Source organism: Physeter macrocephalus, chromosome 1, assembly GCF_002837175.3.
Source record: "Physeter macrocephalus isolate SW-GA chromosome 1, ASM283717v5, whole genome shotgun sequence".
NCBI classification, from domain to species: Eukaryota; Metazoa; Chordata; class Mammalia; order Artiodactyla; family Physeteridae; genus Physeter; species Physeter macrocephalus.
Genome location: NC_041214.2, coordinates 50,518,222 through 50,538,544, shown reverse-complemented (window position 1 = coordinate 50,538,544; position 20,323 = coordinate 50,518,222). Strand labels below are relative to the sequence as shown.

The 20,323-nt window shown below is 37.5% G+C and overlaps 1 protein-coding gene across 1 annotated transcript in view; it reads right to left on the bottom strand.

Moving 5' to 3' along the window:
- The window catches only part of GMPS (guanine monophosphate synthase), a 115,800-nt gene that overhangs the window by 56,608 nt on the left and 38,869 nt on the right, over positions 1 to 20,323 (bottom strand). The window contains exons 2-4 of the mRNA XM_024124297.3: positions 11,518 to 11,699; positions 8,031 to 8,145; positions 1,284 to 1,381 (exon numbers count right to left, since the gene is read on the bottom strand). Of these exons, the coding sequence (XP_023980065.1) occupies positions 1,284 to 1,381; positions 8,031 to 8,145; positions 11,518 to 11,699 (395 nt within the window). The remainder of the gene's footprint in view (positions 1 to 1,283; positions 1,382 to 8,030; positions 8,146 to 11,517; positions 11,700 to 20,323) is intronic.

Sequence of the window (20,323 nt, the reverse complement as noted above, 5' to 3'; positions counted from 1 at the left end):
CAAGAGTAGTCACTTGAGATACAGATCAATGTAAGCAACACTTCTCCATTATGAAGTAGAACAAGCACTGGATTTCAAAAACGTTATTTTGACAATGAGCAGCTTCAGTTCATAAAATTATTTTGAGCAACTCTGGCTTTTTTTATTAATATCCCTTTGAAAACAAGAATCCTTGAATACAGATATACTTATTTTTGCTCTTTCTAGTATTAAAGAAAAGCCAGCCACAGCCAGTTGTGTAAAAACTGGGAAATCTCCATTTCAGATAAAAGTTCTTAACTTGAATTTAAAATTTCTGATCTGTCCAATTTGGAGAACACTATTCATTAAGAATTAATTTAAGCACAACTCAATGGAGGCTGTAAGAATATGTTACTAAACAAATCTATAAAAATAATTAGCACAGTTATAAGAAATGATAATAAAAACAAACATGTGCACATTAACTGACATCAGCCAGTGTTTTACAGATTGAATGCAGTTAGGGAGAAATGTGATTTTTAAATAAAAATGAAATTTAGTTAAAAAAAAAGTGAGTAACTTTATCAATAGTCCACCTAAATGGGCTATATCCAAAACATTGGAAAACCCCAAAAAAGAAAGCAAGTGACCAAAACTTAAGTCTTCTGGTCTTTCAGGTCTTTCACTTACTTTTTTTTAGTAAGGCAGAAGATAAATGATTCTAGAAAGCCAATGAACAGCTCATTCACCAATCTTCAAATACATTAGAGCTGCTGTACCTAATCTATTATCACCTAGCAATAAATTAATACATTCACTGTATTAAAGACAGTACACCAAGTATAGTTATGCTCAGATACAGTAGAGCAAGTGAGGAAGAGGGAAATAAAACACATATTTAGTAATGAGTCCAGCAATGGGTAGCTTGCTAAGTACCCAGAGCAGGAACATGGTAGAGGAAGAGGTATACAAATGCAGGACAGTTTAAAACATTATCCATTTGCCACGTCTGTCATACTAATGTTTAGAATCACACTCTACTAAAAGAGTGAAAAGGGAAAACTACAAATGTTGGCATCACAATATGCTGTCCCAAAGAGGGGTTCAAGACTGCACAGGGGCTTTTAAATTAGCATCACTGCATCTGCTGCTGTCTTGACACTCAACTGGAAGACAAATCTGACAATTAACACCTTTGCCCACTACTGTGGACTTAATTTTGTCTAAGAATTACAGAATCTCCAATTTTGAAGAATAACATTCCCAGCTGTAAGTTAGTTAATCTACTAACATTCTTATTGATCTAAAAATATCTTTAATACCTGAATAACGAGCATGTGTTATCCACACTAATACTGAAGACTCCATCTTCTCTAACACTTTTTTTGTGCACAGTACCTCCAAATACCTTATTCATCATCTGTTCAAGAGAAAATAAATTGATGTTAATATAAATCAAAAGAAAATTACTCAATTTCTTACATTAATAATGTATGTTTCTTATTTTTAGGATAGCTGTTATGTTTGTGCCCAAAAACTAAAGGAAGTCTGATAACTGTAGATAACTTGGTGTTATTATATATAATTATAAAGTTCTTAAAAGGCATAGTTATAAAACAAAACTAGATTAATAAAAATTAACCTCAGGTCAAATTCCTAAACACTGACAAATTTTCCATTTAGGGTACTTTAATTCATCTGTTAAAAATAGGGATTTCTTTAACACTTACATCTGTTTAATTTTAAAGCATTTTAAAAGGCACTTTGAGCTTAGAAAGTACCTAGTTGGTATTAAAACCAGGCAGATATAAATTCCTCCCAACTGTTTAATCTTTGGCCCCAAAGGAATAGTCTGAAAGTCTGCAAAAGGCTGTCCTGTTGAGATGGGATAAGCAATAAAATCTGGTCTTTCGGGCTTCCCTGGCGGCGCAGTGGTTGGGAGTCCGCCTGCCGATGCAGGGGACACAGGTTCATGCCCCGGTCCAGGAGGATCCCACATGCCGCGGAGCGGCTGGTCCCGTGAGCCATGGCCACTGAGCCTGCGCGTCCGGAGCCTGTGCTCCGCAACGGGAGAGGCCACGGCAATGAGAGGCCCGCGTACCACAAAAAAAAAAAAATCTGGTCTTTCAATTAAATTTATTTGTTCAAATCCCATACACCTACAGACTTTTATTTTAAGTGGTCTCTACATTCTGACCCTTCTTGTGTCAATCTTCTTATTTATCACTTACATATGTCCAAACACCCCCAACACCAGACACACACAAGATTTTTAGGAACATTAAATCTGCATCGATAAAATCACTACAACCCATCGTGGTATGTCTGTTCCACAACAGGTGTCATAAGATACCTGCCACAACAATATGTGATGCAGGTTGACCCAGCCCCCAACAGAAAAGTAGGCAGAGGGCTAAATAAATGTTCATTCTTGTGATGCACAATGGCATATTCTTCAAAACCATCAGCAAATGCTGCCCTCTACATTCTCCTCTTAGACATTCACAATTAACCTTCCTGCAATAAAGGTTTGGGTTAAGTCCAGCAGTTAAAAAAAAACCCTGCTAACCCTTGCTTAACCCAGTATTTCCCAAACTGAAGACTCATAAGTAAAACACTTTCTGCAGCACCTTAACCAACACAGTTTAGGAAACACTGCTGCAGTCTAATCAGTCCCCTTGCCTCCAGTCTTGCCTATCTTCCAGCCTATATTCCAGAGATCTACGAATGTCAGCTACTAAAATATAAATATGATTCTGTTAGTCCATTATTAAATTCTTAATGACTCTCTATCATCTACATTTGGGTTGGTAAATTTTTCCTGTAAAGGGCCAAAGAGTAAGTATTTTAGCCTTTGCAGGCCCTACTGTCTCTGGAGCAACTGTTCAACTCTTGTCGTAGTTAACACAAAAGCATCCACAGACAATACTTAAAGGACTGGATGTGGCGGTGTTCCAATAAACTTTATTTATGGGCACTGAAATTTGAATTTCACTTAATTTTCACATGTCACAAAATATAATTTTTTTAAAAATGTTTTTCAACTCCAACCATAAAAACCATTTTAAAATCATAAAACCCATTCTTAGCTTGCAGGTCATACAAAAACAGGCAGTGGGCCAGCTTTGGCAGCAGGCTATAGTTTGCTGACCCCTTGTCTACAGGATAAAGTCCAATATGGAACATAGACTTTTCAATACATTGCCCCCGTCTAATTTCACCTCTCATCTTCCCTGTCATTCTCTACTCCAGCCATTCAAACTGGTGTGATTACCGAAGCTGACCATGTCCTCTCCCCACCATGTCTTCAGGTCTCTTCACAGTCCCAAGGGCCTAACAAAGTATGTGGCCCAGAGCAGTCAGTCATTCAAATTTGCTGAATGAAAAATGAATGTTTTCCTCTACACCACTCAATGAACCTTGTGCACCTCTGCCTCCTCTAATTTGCAGTTCTTAATTAGAAGACAGCTGAATGATCAAGATAACCAAAGCTGTTGGAACGCTATACAATTTAAAAGTTTACAGAGTCTAAATTAAAGGCTTTTACAAAGCCAAAGGCTTGAAGTAAAATTTAAAGCTATGTCATCTGTTCAGAAGGTTTTCATGCTTATTCTTGATTCCTGACTATGTATGCTACTTAAGGGTGAAAACACAAGGAATTGAAAGACCAGCTAAGTGTGTGTGGGGGAGGAGGGAATAACTTTATGTAGAGTAAAACACTTTACTTTGTTAAAATTTTGTTTTAATATTCTATTTTGACTTAAGGAAATGGTTTTCAATATGGATTCCTGATAACCTCGAGGTCCTAAATGCCTCAAAAAAAACCCCTGCAAGTCTACTAGGTCTACCACTCTAATTGGGTCAGCTTCCCTCTTATCTGTCTTACATGCCAAGGTTTTAAAATAAATCTTAGATTTGGGAGGGGGAAAGGGAAGAAAATTCCACCAATAAAAACAATTTGACAAAACCTGTGGGAGTGTATAAAGAAGCCAAATGCTTGTAATAAAGACGTTTCTTTAGAAAAAAATGAAATTATAGTGAAGAGAGAAGTCACAGTCTAGAAGGTATATGCAATATATATGATTGGCAAAAGCTTAGTATCAAGCATACATAAAAACAATCTAAAAAATTCAACAGAAAAATGTGCAAAAATCACAAATAAGCTTTTACAGCAAAGCAGACACTAGTGACTCATGGCAAATAAACACATGAATCTCAAAATAAGGAAAATGACTATTAAGACTACAACATGATGTCATTTAACACCTCTTCAGCTAGGCAAATTCAGGAAAAAAAAAAAAAAAGCTGCCTTTGTCAAGGCCTGGCAGAGATATAGAGCAGAAGGAATTTTTTTTTTTTTTTTTTTGCCGTACGCAGGCCTCTCACTGCTGTGGCCTCTCCCGTTGCGGAGCACAGAATCTGGACACGCAGGCTCAGAGGCCATGGCTCACAGGTCTAGCCACTCCGTGGCATGTGGGATCTTCCCGGACCGGGGCATGAACCCACGTCCCCTGCATCGGCAGGTGGACTCTCAACCACTGTGCCACTAGGGAAGCCCCAGAAGGAATGTTTATATACTTATATACTGCTCTGGGAATGTACTTTGGGGACAAATATCACTTCCTAGTGAAGCTGAGACTCAGCATTTCAATTAATGATTAGCCTAGAGAAAAGTCTGTGTATGTACAATACCAGATGAAGAGTCCAAAAATATTCAAGGCAGTATGTGTAACAGCAAAAACCTGGGAAAAGACCAGTGATACTAACAGTGGAATGTATAATTAATTTGTGCTACATTCAAACAATAAACTCAGTCCTGAAAATAAAATTAATGAATCTCAAAACCAAAAATGAAAATACACAAAGTATGATTTCACTTATATTAAGGTCAATAAGCAAAACTAAGTAAAATATTATTTAGAAATACAATATTTATAAAGCTACAAAGAAAAGAAACGGAATGAATAACATTTCAGGAAAGTGTTACCTCTTGCAGGAAGAGAGAAGAATGTACAATGGAAAAAATCATAGAGAGTTTTAAAAGTTCTACTAATATTCTATTTCTTATGTTGAATGGGGCATAAACGGTAATAGAGGTAAAGGGAGCAAGGAGCAGGACAGACTTTTTTCTTCCAAAGCAAAGAACTACCAGGAAGCAATCAGAAAGACTCTTGACAAGAGTTAATGGCAAAAGATGGTACAGAAGACATTGAAATAACTAAAATTTCAGGATGCCATAGAGGGGGCAAAGGTATATACCAGAGTGAGAACTTTGGTGCTAAAATTACTCAACTAAGAGTCACTAAGAAGCGGTAGTCCTTTACAAACAGCATATTAGCTGCGTGGTATGTATGTATGTATGTATTTATTTTTTATAGAAAGACAATTTCTGCCCAAAGGAGCAAGATCAGCCTAGTCCCTTATACTACTATGAAAGTTCAGATGACAAAGGCAAAATTTTTTATGCATTTAACATAAGCAGGCCAGGCTCTGGCTATCATAGACCCCTACTGAATGACAGAAAAATGTGGTCTTACAATTTGTAAGGGGGTACTGACATAATGGAGAAACAGTCAGCCACTATCATTTAAATTAAGGGAGCATTTTCCAGACCTATTTCACTCTAAGTGGGTGCCAAAAAAATATCTTGTGAGACTCTTCCTTACAAAATGTTATAATGCCTCTCAATATACTAAAAACCATTTAATTACAGGTTGTGCTGGAATTCCCTGGCTGTCCAGTGGTTAAGACTCTACACTTCCAATGCAAGGGGGGCAGGTTTGATCCCTGGTCGGGGAACTAAGATCCTACATGCTGTGTGGCATGGCCAAAAATATCTTTTTTTAAAATTGTAATTATTAGTTGTGCTTTATGATTAATATTGACTACTCAGGCAAGGAAGAGCAATAAATTATGTAAATACATTACATCATGGGGCAAAGACATATTTTTTTTAAAAAGTCAGCCAATTTCCAATGTTCAATCTGATCAGGAAACAGGCTCTTATGAGAAAACATATTAGAATACTAGGTGGGAAAATCTAAAAATAAGCTATTATCCAAGTCAAATTTATAATCACCAGTTGACTTTTTGGAGCACATTACAGGGGAAAAAGAACCTTTTACTATAAAATTCTTGTTGCCTAGATAAGAAAATATCCATTATTATAGATTTTGTATTTTATATATTTTTAGTCAGCATTTCCTCTAAATCAATAGAAAACCATAACAATCAATTAACAAGAAGCAAAATCTGGTAAAGCTGTTTTGCAGACCAGTGATTTCTAATATTCTGCCCTTGTATCAAGAGTAGGAATAATAAAAATATTCACATTCTTAAGTGAACATTGATTTATGTTTCCTTCCTTTACTGAAAGCTCTAGAGACAGCTATTAGAAAATATACTGGTCTGTTTACTTTCTAACTTTTGAATAGCTTCCCTTTGTGCATTATTCATATCAATACACAAGTTTCAACCAGGTTATTTAAAAAAAAGACAATTCACTGTTCTGTTCACTACTAAAATGAGGAGGATCCCAAAATGGCACCAACACCGGGGTCCTTATGGTAGAATAAGCTCCCCAAAATAGCTGCCTCCAGTGTCTATATCTCCAGGGTGAGCTCCAATTGCCTCCCGCCTCTGCAGGAGACTCTCCAAGATCACCAGGTGGGTCTGACCCAGGCTCCTTTTAAGTTACTGCTTCTGCCCTGAGTCTTGGAGCGTGTGACATTTTGTGTGCGCCCTTTAAGAGTGGAATCTGTATTTCCCACAACCCTCTGTCTCTCCCAAAAGTAAGCCCCACTGGCCTTCAAAGCCAAATGTTCTGGGGGTTCATTTTCCTGGTGCAGGACCCCTGGGCTGGGGAGCCCAATATGGGGCTCTGACCTTGGGGGAAACCTCTGCAATTCTAATTATTCTCCCATTTGTGGGTCACCCACGCAGGGCTATGTGTTTTGACTGTAACTCTGACCCTCCTACCCATCTCGTTGTGGTTCCTTCTTTATATCTTTAGCTGTAGAAGACCTCTTCTGCTAGATTCTCATCAATAGTTGCTCTGTAAATAGTTGTAATTTTGGTGTGCCCATGAGAGGAGGTCAATAGTTGCTCTGTAAATAGTTGTAATTTTGGTGTGCCCATGAGAGGAGGTGAGCTCAGGGTTTTCCTATTCCACCATCTTGGCCACTCCCCTACATATACTTAATTAACATTATAGTGAAGACACCTGGCAGACACCATCTTAACAAAATAATCAAAATGAACATCACCTATCATGATATTAATTAACATCATGTGCCTCCTAATGAGATGCTCTGAGAAGAGCACAGCATTACTTCTGTGGTATTCCTGCCAAAAATACATAACCTGAATCTAACAATGAGTAAACATCAAACAAGCCAAGACTGAGGACTACTCTACAAGGTAACTGGAATGTATTTTTTTTTAAATTGCCAAGGTCATGAAAGAGAAGGAAAGACTGAGGAATGATTCCAAACTAAAGTAATGTAAAGCGACATGACAACCTAATACAACACATGGTCCTAGACTGGATTCACGAATTATAAGAGACATTCATGAGACCAACAGTGAAATGTGAATGGAGTCTGTGGATCAGATGCTAACATTGAGTCAGTGTTAACTTCCTGATTTTGATAACTGTACTGTTGTTATGTAGGACAGAATTCTAGTACTTAGAATACAACAAGTAACAGAACACCTTGTTTGCAAATTACTCTCAAAATGGTTAAAAATGTCATAATTGGGGAACTGAGTAAAAGTATACAGGAGTTCTGTGAACTACTTCTGCAACTTTTATGTGTATTTAAATGTCTAAGTGTTTTTTTTTTAATGGACAGTGTTTTGTTGTAAGCAGTAATATAGTTGCTTTTCTGAAAATCCCCACTGAAGTCAGTTCTGCCATTCTAGTGTAGCAATTCATAACAGTTGTAATATGAACAAATTATCTCATATAACTAAATATCCTAGTTACTCTAAAGACAGAAAATACTAATACAGTAGGAGTCAAAAGCAGAATAAATTAACTCTTAAGGCAAATTCACAAATGCATATACCTGCATGCCATAGCAAATTCCAAGAACAGGCTTGCCAATAGTGAATATTGCTGGATCAAACCAGGGAGCATCTTCTGCATACACGGAATTAGGTCCTCCAGAGATGATAATAGCACTGTGGATTTAAGGAAGAGAGTAATGAAGAATCTCTAACTGCTAATTTTTATACAAGGTCTATGCCCTCTCTTGCTTGTACCACTGAGGGAGACTCAATACAGATTCAGAGATTTTGTTATGTTTTCACTATGCTATAGCAGATCCAGATACTACCAGCCTATTAACAGCCTCTTACACAGCTTAATTTTTTTTTTTTTTTGGCCGCAGCATGCGGGATCTTCGTTCCCTGACCAGGGATTGAACACGTGCCCCCTGCAGTGGAAGCACAGAGTCTTAACCACTGGACCACCAGGGAAGTCCTCTACACAGATTACTTATTTTTACTCTACTTTATTGCAATACATGGAAGTTTATCAATTCAACAAACACCTGTTAATAAGTACAAACTTCCAAATATATAAAACCAATGTTTCAATCTACGAAGGTTAGCCTGTATTTGTTTTGTTTCCTCATCAATGGAGGAAGTAAATGAGAATTCTAAAGCGAGATGGTGAAAATACAGGTCTCCTGAGAGGTCAGGAGTGAAGCAGGTCACAGTAGGACAACTGAAGGTTTTATGAAGGCCCTGGATTATGCAGGGCAAAATACTCTACAATAAAGAATGGCAGAAAATGTGAAGAATTACCTAACTTTGCCTGTTTAAAACCTGTCCAATATTCCCAACAATTTTACCTGAGACCTAGGAATAAGAGCTAACACGACTTGCCTCATATGCCCTGCTCTCAGAACCGTGGTCAGTATTATCACTTAACTACATTACAATTTATAGAGCATTCCATGGGTTAACTTGGGAATAGAACTATTCATATAAAGAAAGCTGAAAATTGAGGCCTATATTCCTCACCTGGCCTCTAATACAGCTAACTTTGATCCTCAGCATTCAATCAAAAACTTTATAGAACACTTTAATGTTATGATTTTTACATAAAAATTCAGATTTCTAGATTTTCTTTAGGTAAAACAAGGGAAAAAAATCTGCTAATACTGGACTTTAACCCTTACATGGCTACAAATAACTGGAATCACAGAGAGACTTGCACCTTCAGACTACTCATGCTCTCCAGTTTACACAATACAGGTATACTTATGCCCTTTAATCAATTTAAAGTACCTTCAAACTCATTTTAAGTTTGAGTTTTGCAGGAATCCATATTTCTAAAGGAAAATGCATTCCAAGATATAACCAAAATCTACTTACAAACAACACTGGATTACAATTCACCTTATAATTAGTGGCTGCCTGCCATGCAAAAACATATAAACTAAAATGCTAGACTTTAATACATCCAGAAAAATAATATAAGTCAAATTCATAAAAATTACTCAACAAGCTAATGTATTTTTAAAAAATATATAACAATAATTTAAGTGAGCACAAAAGCCCTACTCTTTAAATCTTGTATTGGTAACATGAATTTTGGTATACATTATGTCTGTCGGCTTATCTCTTGCAAAAGAGACTGAAGATAATCTAATCAGATGATAAATGTGACAGCTTTAAGATAACAATTTTAAAGGGGAATGGGGCTAGCCCTAAGGGTAGATATGTAACCCAGCCTCTTAAAAATGCAGAAGCTAAAACTCTCTAAAACATACTTAATAATCAAAATCTCTAGAATTTCAGTATTTAGTTTGTATTTAGTTTTATAAAGGATAACCACCATGCAACTGCCCAGCATCCCTCATTAATCTGCTAAACAACTCAAGGCTATAAAGATTCTTAATACTATTAAAAAGAAAAGGCAACCGACTTAGTCAAGGATAAAACTCAAGCTGCACTTAAGTCAATTATGAAAATTCTTATCTCAGTAAGTCTTGAGAAGAGCTAATCACTCATTCTGAGTTTTCTATTTCTACCCTGCTATTATTTTTGAAACAACTTGCAATTACAAGGCCCACGAAGTCCTAAAGCATTCCAGATACCAATTTTATGTATCAAGCAAATCAAGGTTCTAAAAACAGGTAGGTTAAGATGTCTCTCAAGTCATAAACCTAAAACTTATTCTAGAAAAAGGGTGGTCAAATAACTATCTCAGCAGAAAGGATTATAGTAATGAAGGCCACAGTGCTATAGTTCCTATTTTTCTACAGAGAAAAGAAACTATAGGTATAAGCAGGACCTAGAAACTGTTGATGATCAGGTAAACAGGTGACAAGAAAAACAATCAGACTTCTATTGCCAATATTGGTTACCCTATTCCAAAACATTTGGTCGATTAGTTTGCTGGGGATTTTTGTGTTTGTTTTGTGTTGGGAGAATGATGGAACTTGGATCTGACAGAGAGCCATTCAGATTTCTTGCAGTTTTTGATTCCCTTAAAACTGGTTCTCACTGGCAAATCAAGACAGTTGAATTAGATAAACTTCTTACTCCAAAATTCTACAGTTTAAAAGAGATACCTGTTTTTAATCTACATCCTAAAACTAGAACAGAGTTAAATGTAAACCTGCTTTTTCTGATTTGCAATTCACTCTATTTCAAAAAGAAGAAACAAAGGATAATGTATTCTCATCTGTGAAGTTTTTAAAAGTTAACCATTTGTCTAATGGAAAAACATTATGTTTTTAAGAAAAATTAAACACATTACATTTTGGAAGAAATACAGCATTAAGGCTTAAGAGCTAATTAAGGATATAAACTGCAGCTGCTTGCTTCTGAATAACACTCAATAAAAATACAAACATTAATTCCAAGAGAAAAGACACAGCATTAACCAGAAATAGTTGTTAAAGGAAGAAGTTACAAGTTGGATGTCATTTTGACTAGTTTTAAGAGTACAAACTATAGAATTAGCCCTTAAATTAGAAGACTTCATAATTTAGAAACTAGTTTCCTGGAATAGGCAGCAAAAGAGACTCACTGTACACAGAACTCTCTAATTTAAGTATTCTAGCCATTATATATATATATATTCCTTTGATCAAATGCTCTGGGATGAATGAATGAATGAATGACCATAAGAGCCAAATCTAAGTCTGATCCAGAAATCCTATGAAACATAAGATGTTCAAATGATAAATTCTTAAAACTATGCAAATAATATTAATGTAATCTTTTCCTTTAATTTAAATTCCTTTTAATTCCCAGAGCCATGGGAAATTTCTTGTAAAACCATTCCATGTCTTATTTTCTTTTTTTTTTTAACATCTTTATTGGAGTATAACTGTTTTACAATGGTGTGTTAGTTTCTGCTTTACAACAAAGTGAATCAGTTATACATATACATTTGTTCCCATATCTCTTCCCTCTTGCGTCTCCCTCCCTCTTGTTTTATTTTCATTAAGTAATTCAGTGCCCAAACAAATTAATAATAAAATATCCTACAATCTAAGCTCAGCCTCCTCAGAAAAACATAAGTTAAAAGTCTACCGGAATCCTTGCTCTTTTACGGCAAATGCTGGTGTTTCCAAGGGGAAGATTTCAGACTGCACAAACAGTTCCCTCACTCTCCGGTCTATGACTTTCCCATACTGAGCACCCGCATCCAGAATGACAACAGCTCCTTCATAGTGGTGGTGGCCATCCTTAAGGTCTCCTCCGGAATTCTCCAGCTGCAAATATTAACACAAATGTCTTCTTAATTATGAAAATTAGAGCTACTTTTAAAAACTGTGGTCACTGTCAGCTCCAAAAACACACAGAAACTGTTAACTTAGGATTTTGACTTGCCAATTCAAACACTTCTTTTCTTTAAGATTTTTATACATATCCATACACAGGCATAAATATAAGTTACCATCTACTGACTACATGATATAGTCACTTTATGTTTAACGCATCTTATGCACATTATCCAATACTAGGGTAAGCATACAGTCCAGCTGTGCCAAAATAAAGTACTGGTTTATACCATGCCTGTTATAATGGAATTATTATTAATAGTGCCTGCTTCAAATCTCAAAAGCATCCCAGTTTGGGCAATAAATTATATGATCACCCTATCTAATTGTCACAGTATTCCTATGAGGGACATACTGATGAGGAACTGAAAGTTTCCTCCCAGAGTATATAAGCATACCCAAATTCACTTTATTAGGATTTTTTGTATTACCTGAGGAAGAAATATATATGCATCTGACCCATAAAACTAAAAGTTTTTAAATGTCTTTTAATCTTATCTCTGACAAGTCTACATTGAAAACAGTTTTCTGGAGAGCAATTTGGCAAAACATAAAATTTTAACCATATGTGCTGAAATATTTATCTGGAGGGTGCTAAAATATTTACCTGGAACTGGCTTCAAAATAATGCAAGAGGGCATCCCTGGTGGCGCAGTGGTTGAGAGTCCGCCTGCCGATGCGGGGGACACGGGTTCGTGCCCTGGTCCGGGAGGATCCCACATGCCGCGGAGCGGCTGGGCCCGTGGGCCGTGGCTGCTGCGCCTGCGCGTCCGGAGCCTGTGCTCCACAACGGGAGGGGCCACAACAGTGAGAGGCCCACGTACCGCAAAAAATAATAATAATAATAATAATGCAAGGGTAGGTGGGTATGGATGAAACAAGACTGACTATAGGTCAACCACTGAAACCACTGAAGTTGGGTGATACATATATTGTGTTCACTTTAGTCTTGATTCTGTTTTTGTATATTTTACATAAGAAAAAGCTTTAAAATGTGTATGTACCCTGTAAATCCACTTGGAGGAAGCATATACAATATGATCCCATTTTAAAACATTTTGCGTAAAAGTGCAAGTGTACGTACATGTATGAAAAAGAATGTATAGACAGATATACACCAAAATATTAACAGAGGCAGTATCTGAGTACTAATGGAATTATAGTAGGTGATTTAACATTTTTCTTTATGCTCTTCAGTATGCTCAAATATTTACAATAGACATATTTTTGTAGTTTTTCCCCCTCCAGTTGTAAAATTTGCACACTAAAAAACCCTTAAGCCAGCCCCTTAGGCATCTGTGTAACATTTTCATCCCTCTTCCCTCTCCATTTAAGTGAATAAATACATGCAGACTGTGACTTCCCTGGTGGTCCAGAGGTTAAGACTCCACGCTCCCAATGCAGGGGGCCCAGGTTCCATCCCTGGTCAGGGAACTAGATACTGTCTGCCACAACTAAGAGCCTGCATGCCGCAACCAAAAGATCCCACGTGCTGCAACTAAAGATTCCTCACACCACAACAAAAATCCCACGTGCCACAACTAAAACCCAGCATAGCCAAATAAATAAATAAATACATATTTTTTTAAAAAATAAATAAAAACAAATGCAGACTTCACAACACCACTAACACTTCTTCACTGCGGTAATGAAAAAAGCAACAATTACAGGCATCCACAGAGGAGGATTTGTGAGAGGAACCCAACAACAGGCCAGAAGGAATTCCTAAGATCACAAAATGAAGGTTTTAATCATAAGAATATCACGCAATGTAGAATAATCAGATCACAGAAAACAGAAGTTTATAGAATATATTAATGCAAGAAATGCTAAAGCCTTCTCCTTTCAGACCTTTACCCTTAGTCTTAGTATACATATATACACACACATTCCCCTTTAAGGAATCTATCTAATTTTTAATTTATTTTTTGTAAAGAATAAATTACTTTTTAAAGACCACTATGTTATTGTGTAAATGTCTCAGATTTAGGTCCATTATCACCTTCACAATTTTCAACAAATCCAAGTACAACCTGTTTTCTCATATTACAGGCAGAGTTCTCACTTTACATGATTCTGATATGCAAGAATTTCATGCCATGCTTTATACCAGGGTTTAGTGAACTATAAACAGTCCCCAATATCATGGCTCCAATTTCAGTTAACATACATTAAAATATAATAATTACATAAAGTACAAACGTTGCTCCTCAGTCCACAAATCATCACATAAGTAAGATGAACATCATGATCAGTAGCCAATCATGTCCCTTCTCTCAAAGTCTACTGGTGATTAGTCACTGCACAACAAACAGCCAAGAGTGCAACTGTGCTGTCTTCTTGTTGCCCAGTGATAAATCCACATGCCATTTTACACATATGGATAATCAATGAAGATGAAAGTGCAGCAAAGAAATTAAAAGTGATATGATGGAAGTGAATTTCGAATCCAATGTAAATGGAATTATAGAAGAAATAGGTGGCCGTGGCAAGGTTGACACTGCTGCAGTATAAGCCCCTCTGAGATATGCAGTCAGAGGAACTTAGTGAAGGCAACTTATCAACATCAATGAGTGGTTGTGATAAAACGGATAACAATGTCCCAGAGGAAGTCACTCCGAGAAAATACTTCAAATTAAAGAAACTCTTGGAGATATTTCATGACATTCAAAGTGCAAAGGATAAAATGTTGAAAGCCATCAAAGCATAAAAAAGATGTGAAGGGAAGCACTGTATAAAAAACTTATCAAGAGTAGTTTAAAAAGAAATAAAGCACAATTCTCAATGTTTCTAAAGTTTTAAGTTATACTAAATAGTAGTTTCACTATTTCCCTATTCTTTATAATTAACAGTAAGAATATTTCAACAAAAATTTTTAAAACGTCACAAAACCATCATAATTTTCCCATTGATTATACGATTGCTTTGCATGGTTTCAGCTTGCAAGTCCATTTTTATGATCATTTTACTATCACACAGTGAGGACTGTCTATTTCTTTAAATGAACCATTTTTTCTTAAATAAATTAGTTTTAAAAGAAAATTTTATACTCTTTTCTTAACACGTTTTAAAACTGTTCAATCAAATGACATGAGAGATCACTGAGGACACACTGAATCCTTGCCTCACTTCTTTCTACCTCAGCTATCAAATTGCCTATCCAGCAAAAAGCTTCAACAACTCAGGGAAAAGCAAAAAGGTCACCAGTAATGAAAGCAGAAGTTCCCTTCCCTGAAAACCTTGAATCTATTTACTCTTACTTCACACAAAGTTGTAAAGTTTGATCATTAGGCTTCCAAACCTTCAAGGGATTAGAAAGAGCACCCTAAAGAGAAAAATAGCTCATTAGTCACATCAGTAGTTGAGACAAATGAAATTCAACATCACAAGACAGAAAAACCTATCTTATCTATTTATAAAATTGATTTAAAACTAAAGACAAAGGCTACCCCTCTCAGGTGACCTGAAGTCATCATAATAAAGTAAGTAATGTTCATATCTTTTATGATAGCAAGAATGTTAAGTAAAAACTAAACCATATTCAGCACCCTATTTAAGAATAAGGCAAAAGAATTTGCAGATACTATAAATATGGAAATGGCATCATTTTTGGATTCTCCTGAATCTCCTCATATCACTGACCACCGGATATCAAAACCAGAACCCAAGACATACATAACTAAATGACAAGTTATTCCTCCAAGAACCCCAAAATACAAGCTGATGGGAATGATCCACCAGAGCCACAATCCCTGGTGTTACAGCATCTGTGTGAGAAGCAACCAGGAATCATTAAAGAAAACCAGAGAATTCCACAATGGCCAAAAGGTAGTAGCTAAAAGGCACAGGGGCCAATTTAAGAACAGCAGCTGCATTGGGAGGAGGTATGGCCACTCCAACGGGAGCAGAGGCAGCAAGAGAACCTAAGGAAAGCCTAAAGGGTGGAATGGGTTTAATTCCCCTGAACCTTTGAAACTGACAGGCCAGGACTCCCTTCTGGGTCAGGGCTCACAATAAGGAGCAACTGCTGGGATCAGAATCAAAATTAATAGGATAAGCCTGAACCAAGATGGCCGAGTAGAAGGACGTGCTCTCACTCCCTCTTGTGAGAACACCAGAATCACAACTAGCTGCTGGACAATCATTGACAGGAAGACACTGGAACTCACCAAAAAAGATACCCCACATCCAAAGACAAAGGAGAAGACACAATGAGACGGTAGGAGGGGCACAATCACAGCAAAATCAAATCCCATAACTGCTGGGTGGGTGAATCACAAACTGGAGAACACTTATATTACAGGAGTCAACACACTGGAATGAAGGTTCTGAGCCCCACGTCAGTCTTCCTAACCTGGGGGTCCAGCAACGGGAGGAAGAATTCCTAGAGAATCAGACTTTGAAGGCTAGTGGGATTTGATTGCAGGACTTTGACAGGAGTGGGGGAAAAAGAGACTCCACTCTTGGAGGGCACACACAAAGCAGTGTATGCATCCGGACCCACTGATTGGAGCAGTGACCCTAGGGGAGACTGAACAAGACCTACCTGCTAGTGTTGGATGGTCTCCTGCAGAGGCAGGGGGTGGCTGTGGCTCAAAATGGGGACAAGGACACTGACAGGAGAAGTTCTGGAAAGTACTCCTTGGTATGAGCCCTCCCAGAGTCTGCCATTAGCCCCACCAAAGAGCCCAGGTAGGCTCCAATGGTGGGTTGCCTCAGGCCAAACAACCAACAGAGAGGGAACCCAGCCCTACCCATCAGCAGTCAAACAGATTAAAGATTCACTGAGCTCTGCCCACCAGAGCAACAGTCAGCTCTACCCACCACCAGTCCCTCCCATCAGGAAACCTGCACAAGACTCTTAGATACCCTCATCCAGCAGAGGGCAGACAGCAGAAGCAAGAAAAACAACAATCCTGCAACCTGTGGAAGGAAAACCACATTCACAGAAAGATAGACAAGATGAAAAGGCAGAGGACTATGTACCAGGTGAAGGAACACGATAAAACCCCAGAAAAACAAATAAATGAAGTGGAGATAGGCAACCTTCCAGAAAAGGAATTCAGAATAATGACAGTGAAGATGATCCAGGACCTCGGAAAAAGAATGGAAGCAAAGATCAAGAGGATGCAAGAAATGTTTAACAAAGACCTAGAAGAATTAAAGAACAAACAAACAGAGATGAACAATATAATAACTGAAATGAAAACTACGCTAGAAGGAATCAATACCAGAATACCTGAGGCAGAAGAACGGATAAGTGACCTGGAAGACAGAATGGTGGAATTTACTGCTGTGCAACAGAATAAAGAAAATAGAATGAAAAGAAATGAAGACAGCCTAGGAGACCTCTGGGACAACATTAAATGCAACAACATTCGCATTATAGGGGCCCCAGAAGCAGAAGAGAGAGAGAAAGGACCCGTGAAAACACGTGAAGAGATTATAGTCGAAAAATCCCCTAACACAGGAAAGGAAATAGCCACCCAAGTCCAGGAAGCGCAGAGAGTCCCAGTCAGGATAAACCAAAGGAGAAACATGCTGAGACACATAGTAATCAAATTGGCAAAAATTAAAGACAAAGAAAAATTACTAAAAGCAGCAAGGAAAAAATGAAAAATAACATACAAGGGAACTCCCATAATGTTAACAGCTGATTTCTCAGCAGAAACTCTACAAGCCAGAAGGGAGTGGCATGGTATACTTACAGTGATGAAAGGGAAGAACCTACAGCCAAGAATACTCTACCCGGCAAAGATCTCATTCAGATTCAATGGAGAAATCAAAAGCTTTACAGACAAGCAAAAGCTAAGAGAATTCAACACCAGCAAACCAGCTCTACAACAAATGCTAAATGAACTTCTCTAAGTGGGAAAACCAAGAAAAGAAAAGGACCTATAAAAATAAACCCAAAACAATTAAGAAAATGGTCATAGGAACATACATATTATTAATATCAGATAAAATAGACTTTAAAATAAAGAATGTTACAAGAGACAAGGAAGGACACTACATAATGACCAAGGGATCAATCCAAGAAGATACAACAATTATAAATATATATGCACCCAACATAGGAGCACAATACATAAAGCAACCGCTAACAGCTGTAAAAGAGAAAATAGATAGTAACACAATAATAGTGGGGCACTTTAACACCTCACTTACACCAATCAACAGATCATCCAAAGAGAAAATTAATAAGGAAACACAAGCTTTAAATGACACACTAAACCAGATAGATTTAACTGATATTTATAAGACATTCCATCCCAAAACAGCAGATTACACTTTCTTCTCAAGTGCGCACGGAACATTCTCCAGGATAGATCACATCTTGGGTCACAAATCAGGTCTCAGTAAATTTAAGAAAACTGAAATCATATCAAGCATCTTTTCAAACCACAACACTATGAGATTAGAAATGAATTACAGAGCTTCTCTGGTGGCGCAGTGGTTGTGAGTCCGCCTGCTGATGCAGGGGACGTGGGTTCGTGCCCTAGTCAGGGAAGATCCCACATGCTGTTCCATGAGCCATGGCCACTGAGCCTGCGCGTCCGGAGCCTGTGCTCTGCAACGGGAGAGGCCACAACAGTGAGAGGCCCATGTACCGCCAAAAAAAAAAAAAAAAAAAAAGATATGAATTACAGAGGAAAAACCGTAAAAAACACAAACACATGGAGGCTAAACACTACGTGACTAAATAACCAAAAGATCACTGAAGAAAAAAAAAACGACAATCCAAAACCTATGGGACACAGCAAAAGCAGTTCTAAGAGACAAGTTTATAGCTATACAAGCCTACCTCAAGAAACAAGAAAAATCTCAAATAACAATCTAACCTTACACCTAAAGGAACTAGAGAAAGAAGAGCAAACAAAACCCGAAGTTAGCAGAAGGAAAGAAATAGAGAGGGAGAGGACTCAAATCAATAAAATTAGAAATGAAAAAGGAGGAGTTACAACAGCCACTGCAGAAATACAAAGCATCCTAAGAGACTACTACAAACAACTCTATGCCAATAAAATTGACAACCTGGAAGAAATGGACACATTCTTAGAAAAGTATAACCTTCCAAGACTGAACCAGGAAAAAAGAGAAAATATGAACAGACCACTCACAAGTAACGAAATTGAAACTGTGATTAAAAATCTTCCAACAGGGCTTCCCTGGTGGTGCAGTGGTTGAGTCTGCCTGCTGATGCAGGGGACACGGGTTCATGCCCCGGTCCAGGAAGATTCCACATGCCGCGGAGTGGCTAGGCCTGTGAGCCATGGCCGCTGAGCCTGCGCGTCCAGAACCTGTGCTCTGCAACGGGAGGGGCCACAACACTGAGAGGCCCACGTACCCCCCCCCAAAAAAAAAAATCTTCCAACAAACAAAAGTCCAGGACCAGATGGCATCACAGGTGAATTCTATCAAACATTTAGAGAAGAGCTAACACCCATCCTCCTCAAACTCTTCCAAAAAATTGCGGAGGAAGGAACACTCACAAACTCATTCTATGAGGCCACCATCACCCTGATATCAAAAGCAGACAAAGATACTACAAAAAAAGAAAATTACAGACCAATATCACTGATGAATATACATGCAAAAATCCTCAACAAAATATGAGCAGATAGAATCCAAAAACACATTAAAAGGATCATACACCATGATCAACTGGGATTTATCCCAGGGATGCAAGGATTCTTCAATATACGCAAAACAATCAATGTGATATGCCATATTAACAAATTGAAGAAGAAAAACCATATGATCATCTCAATAGATGCAGAAAAAGCTTGACAGAATTCAACACCCATTTATGATAAAAACCCTGCAGAAAGTAGGCATAGAGGGAACTTTCCTCAACATAATAAAGGCCATATATGACAAACCCACAGCCAGCATTGTTCTCAATGGTGAAAAACTGAAACCATTTCCACTAAGATCAGGAACAAGACAAGGTTGCCCACTCTCACCACTCTTATTCAACATAGTTTTGGAAGTTCTAGCCACAGCAATCAGAGAAGAAAAAGAAATAAAAGGAATCCAAATCAGAAAAGAAGAAGTAAAGCTGTCACTATTTGCAGATGACATGATATTATACATAGAGAATCCTAAGGATGCTACCAGAAAACTACTAGAGCTAATCAATGAATTTGGCAAAGTAGCAGGATACAAAATTAATGCACAGAAATCTCTGGCATTCTTATACACTAATGATGAAAAATCTGAGAGTGAAATTAAGAAAACACTCCCATTTACCATTGCAACAAAAAGAATAAAATATCTAGGAATAAACCTACCTAAGGAGACAAAAAACTTGTATGCAGAAAACTATAAGACACTGATGAAAGAAATTAAAGATGATACAAATAGGTGGAGAAATATACCATGTTCTTGGATTGGAAGAATCAACATTGTGAAAATGACTCTACTACCCAAAGCAATCTACAGATTCAATGCAATCCCTATCAAACTACCACTAGCATTTTTTACAGAACTAGAAAAAAAAATTTCACAATTTGTATGGAAACACAAAAGACCCCAAATAGCAAAAGCAATCT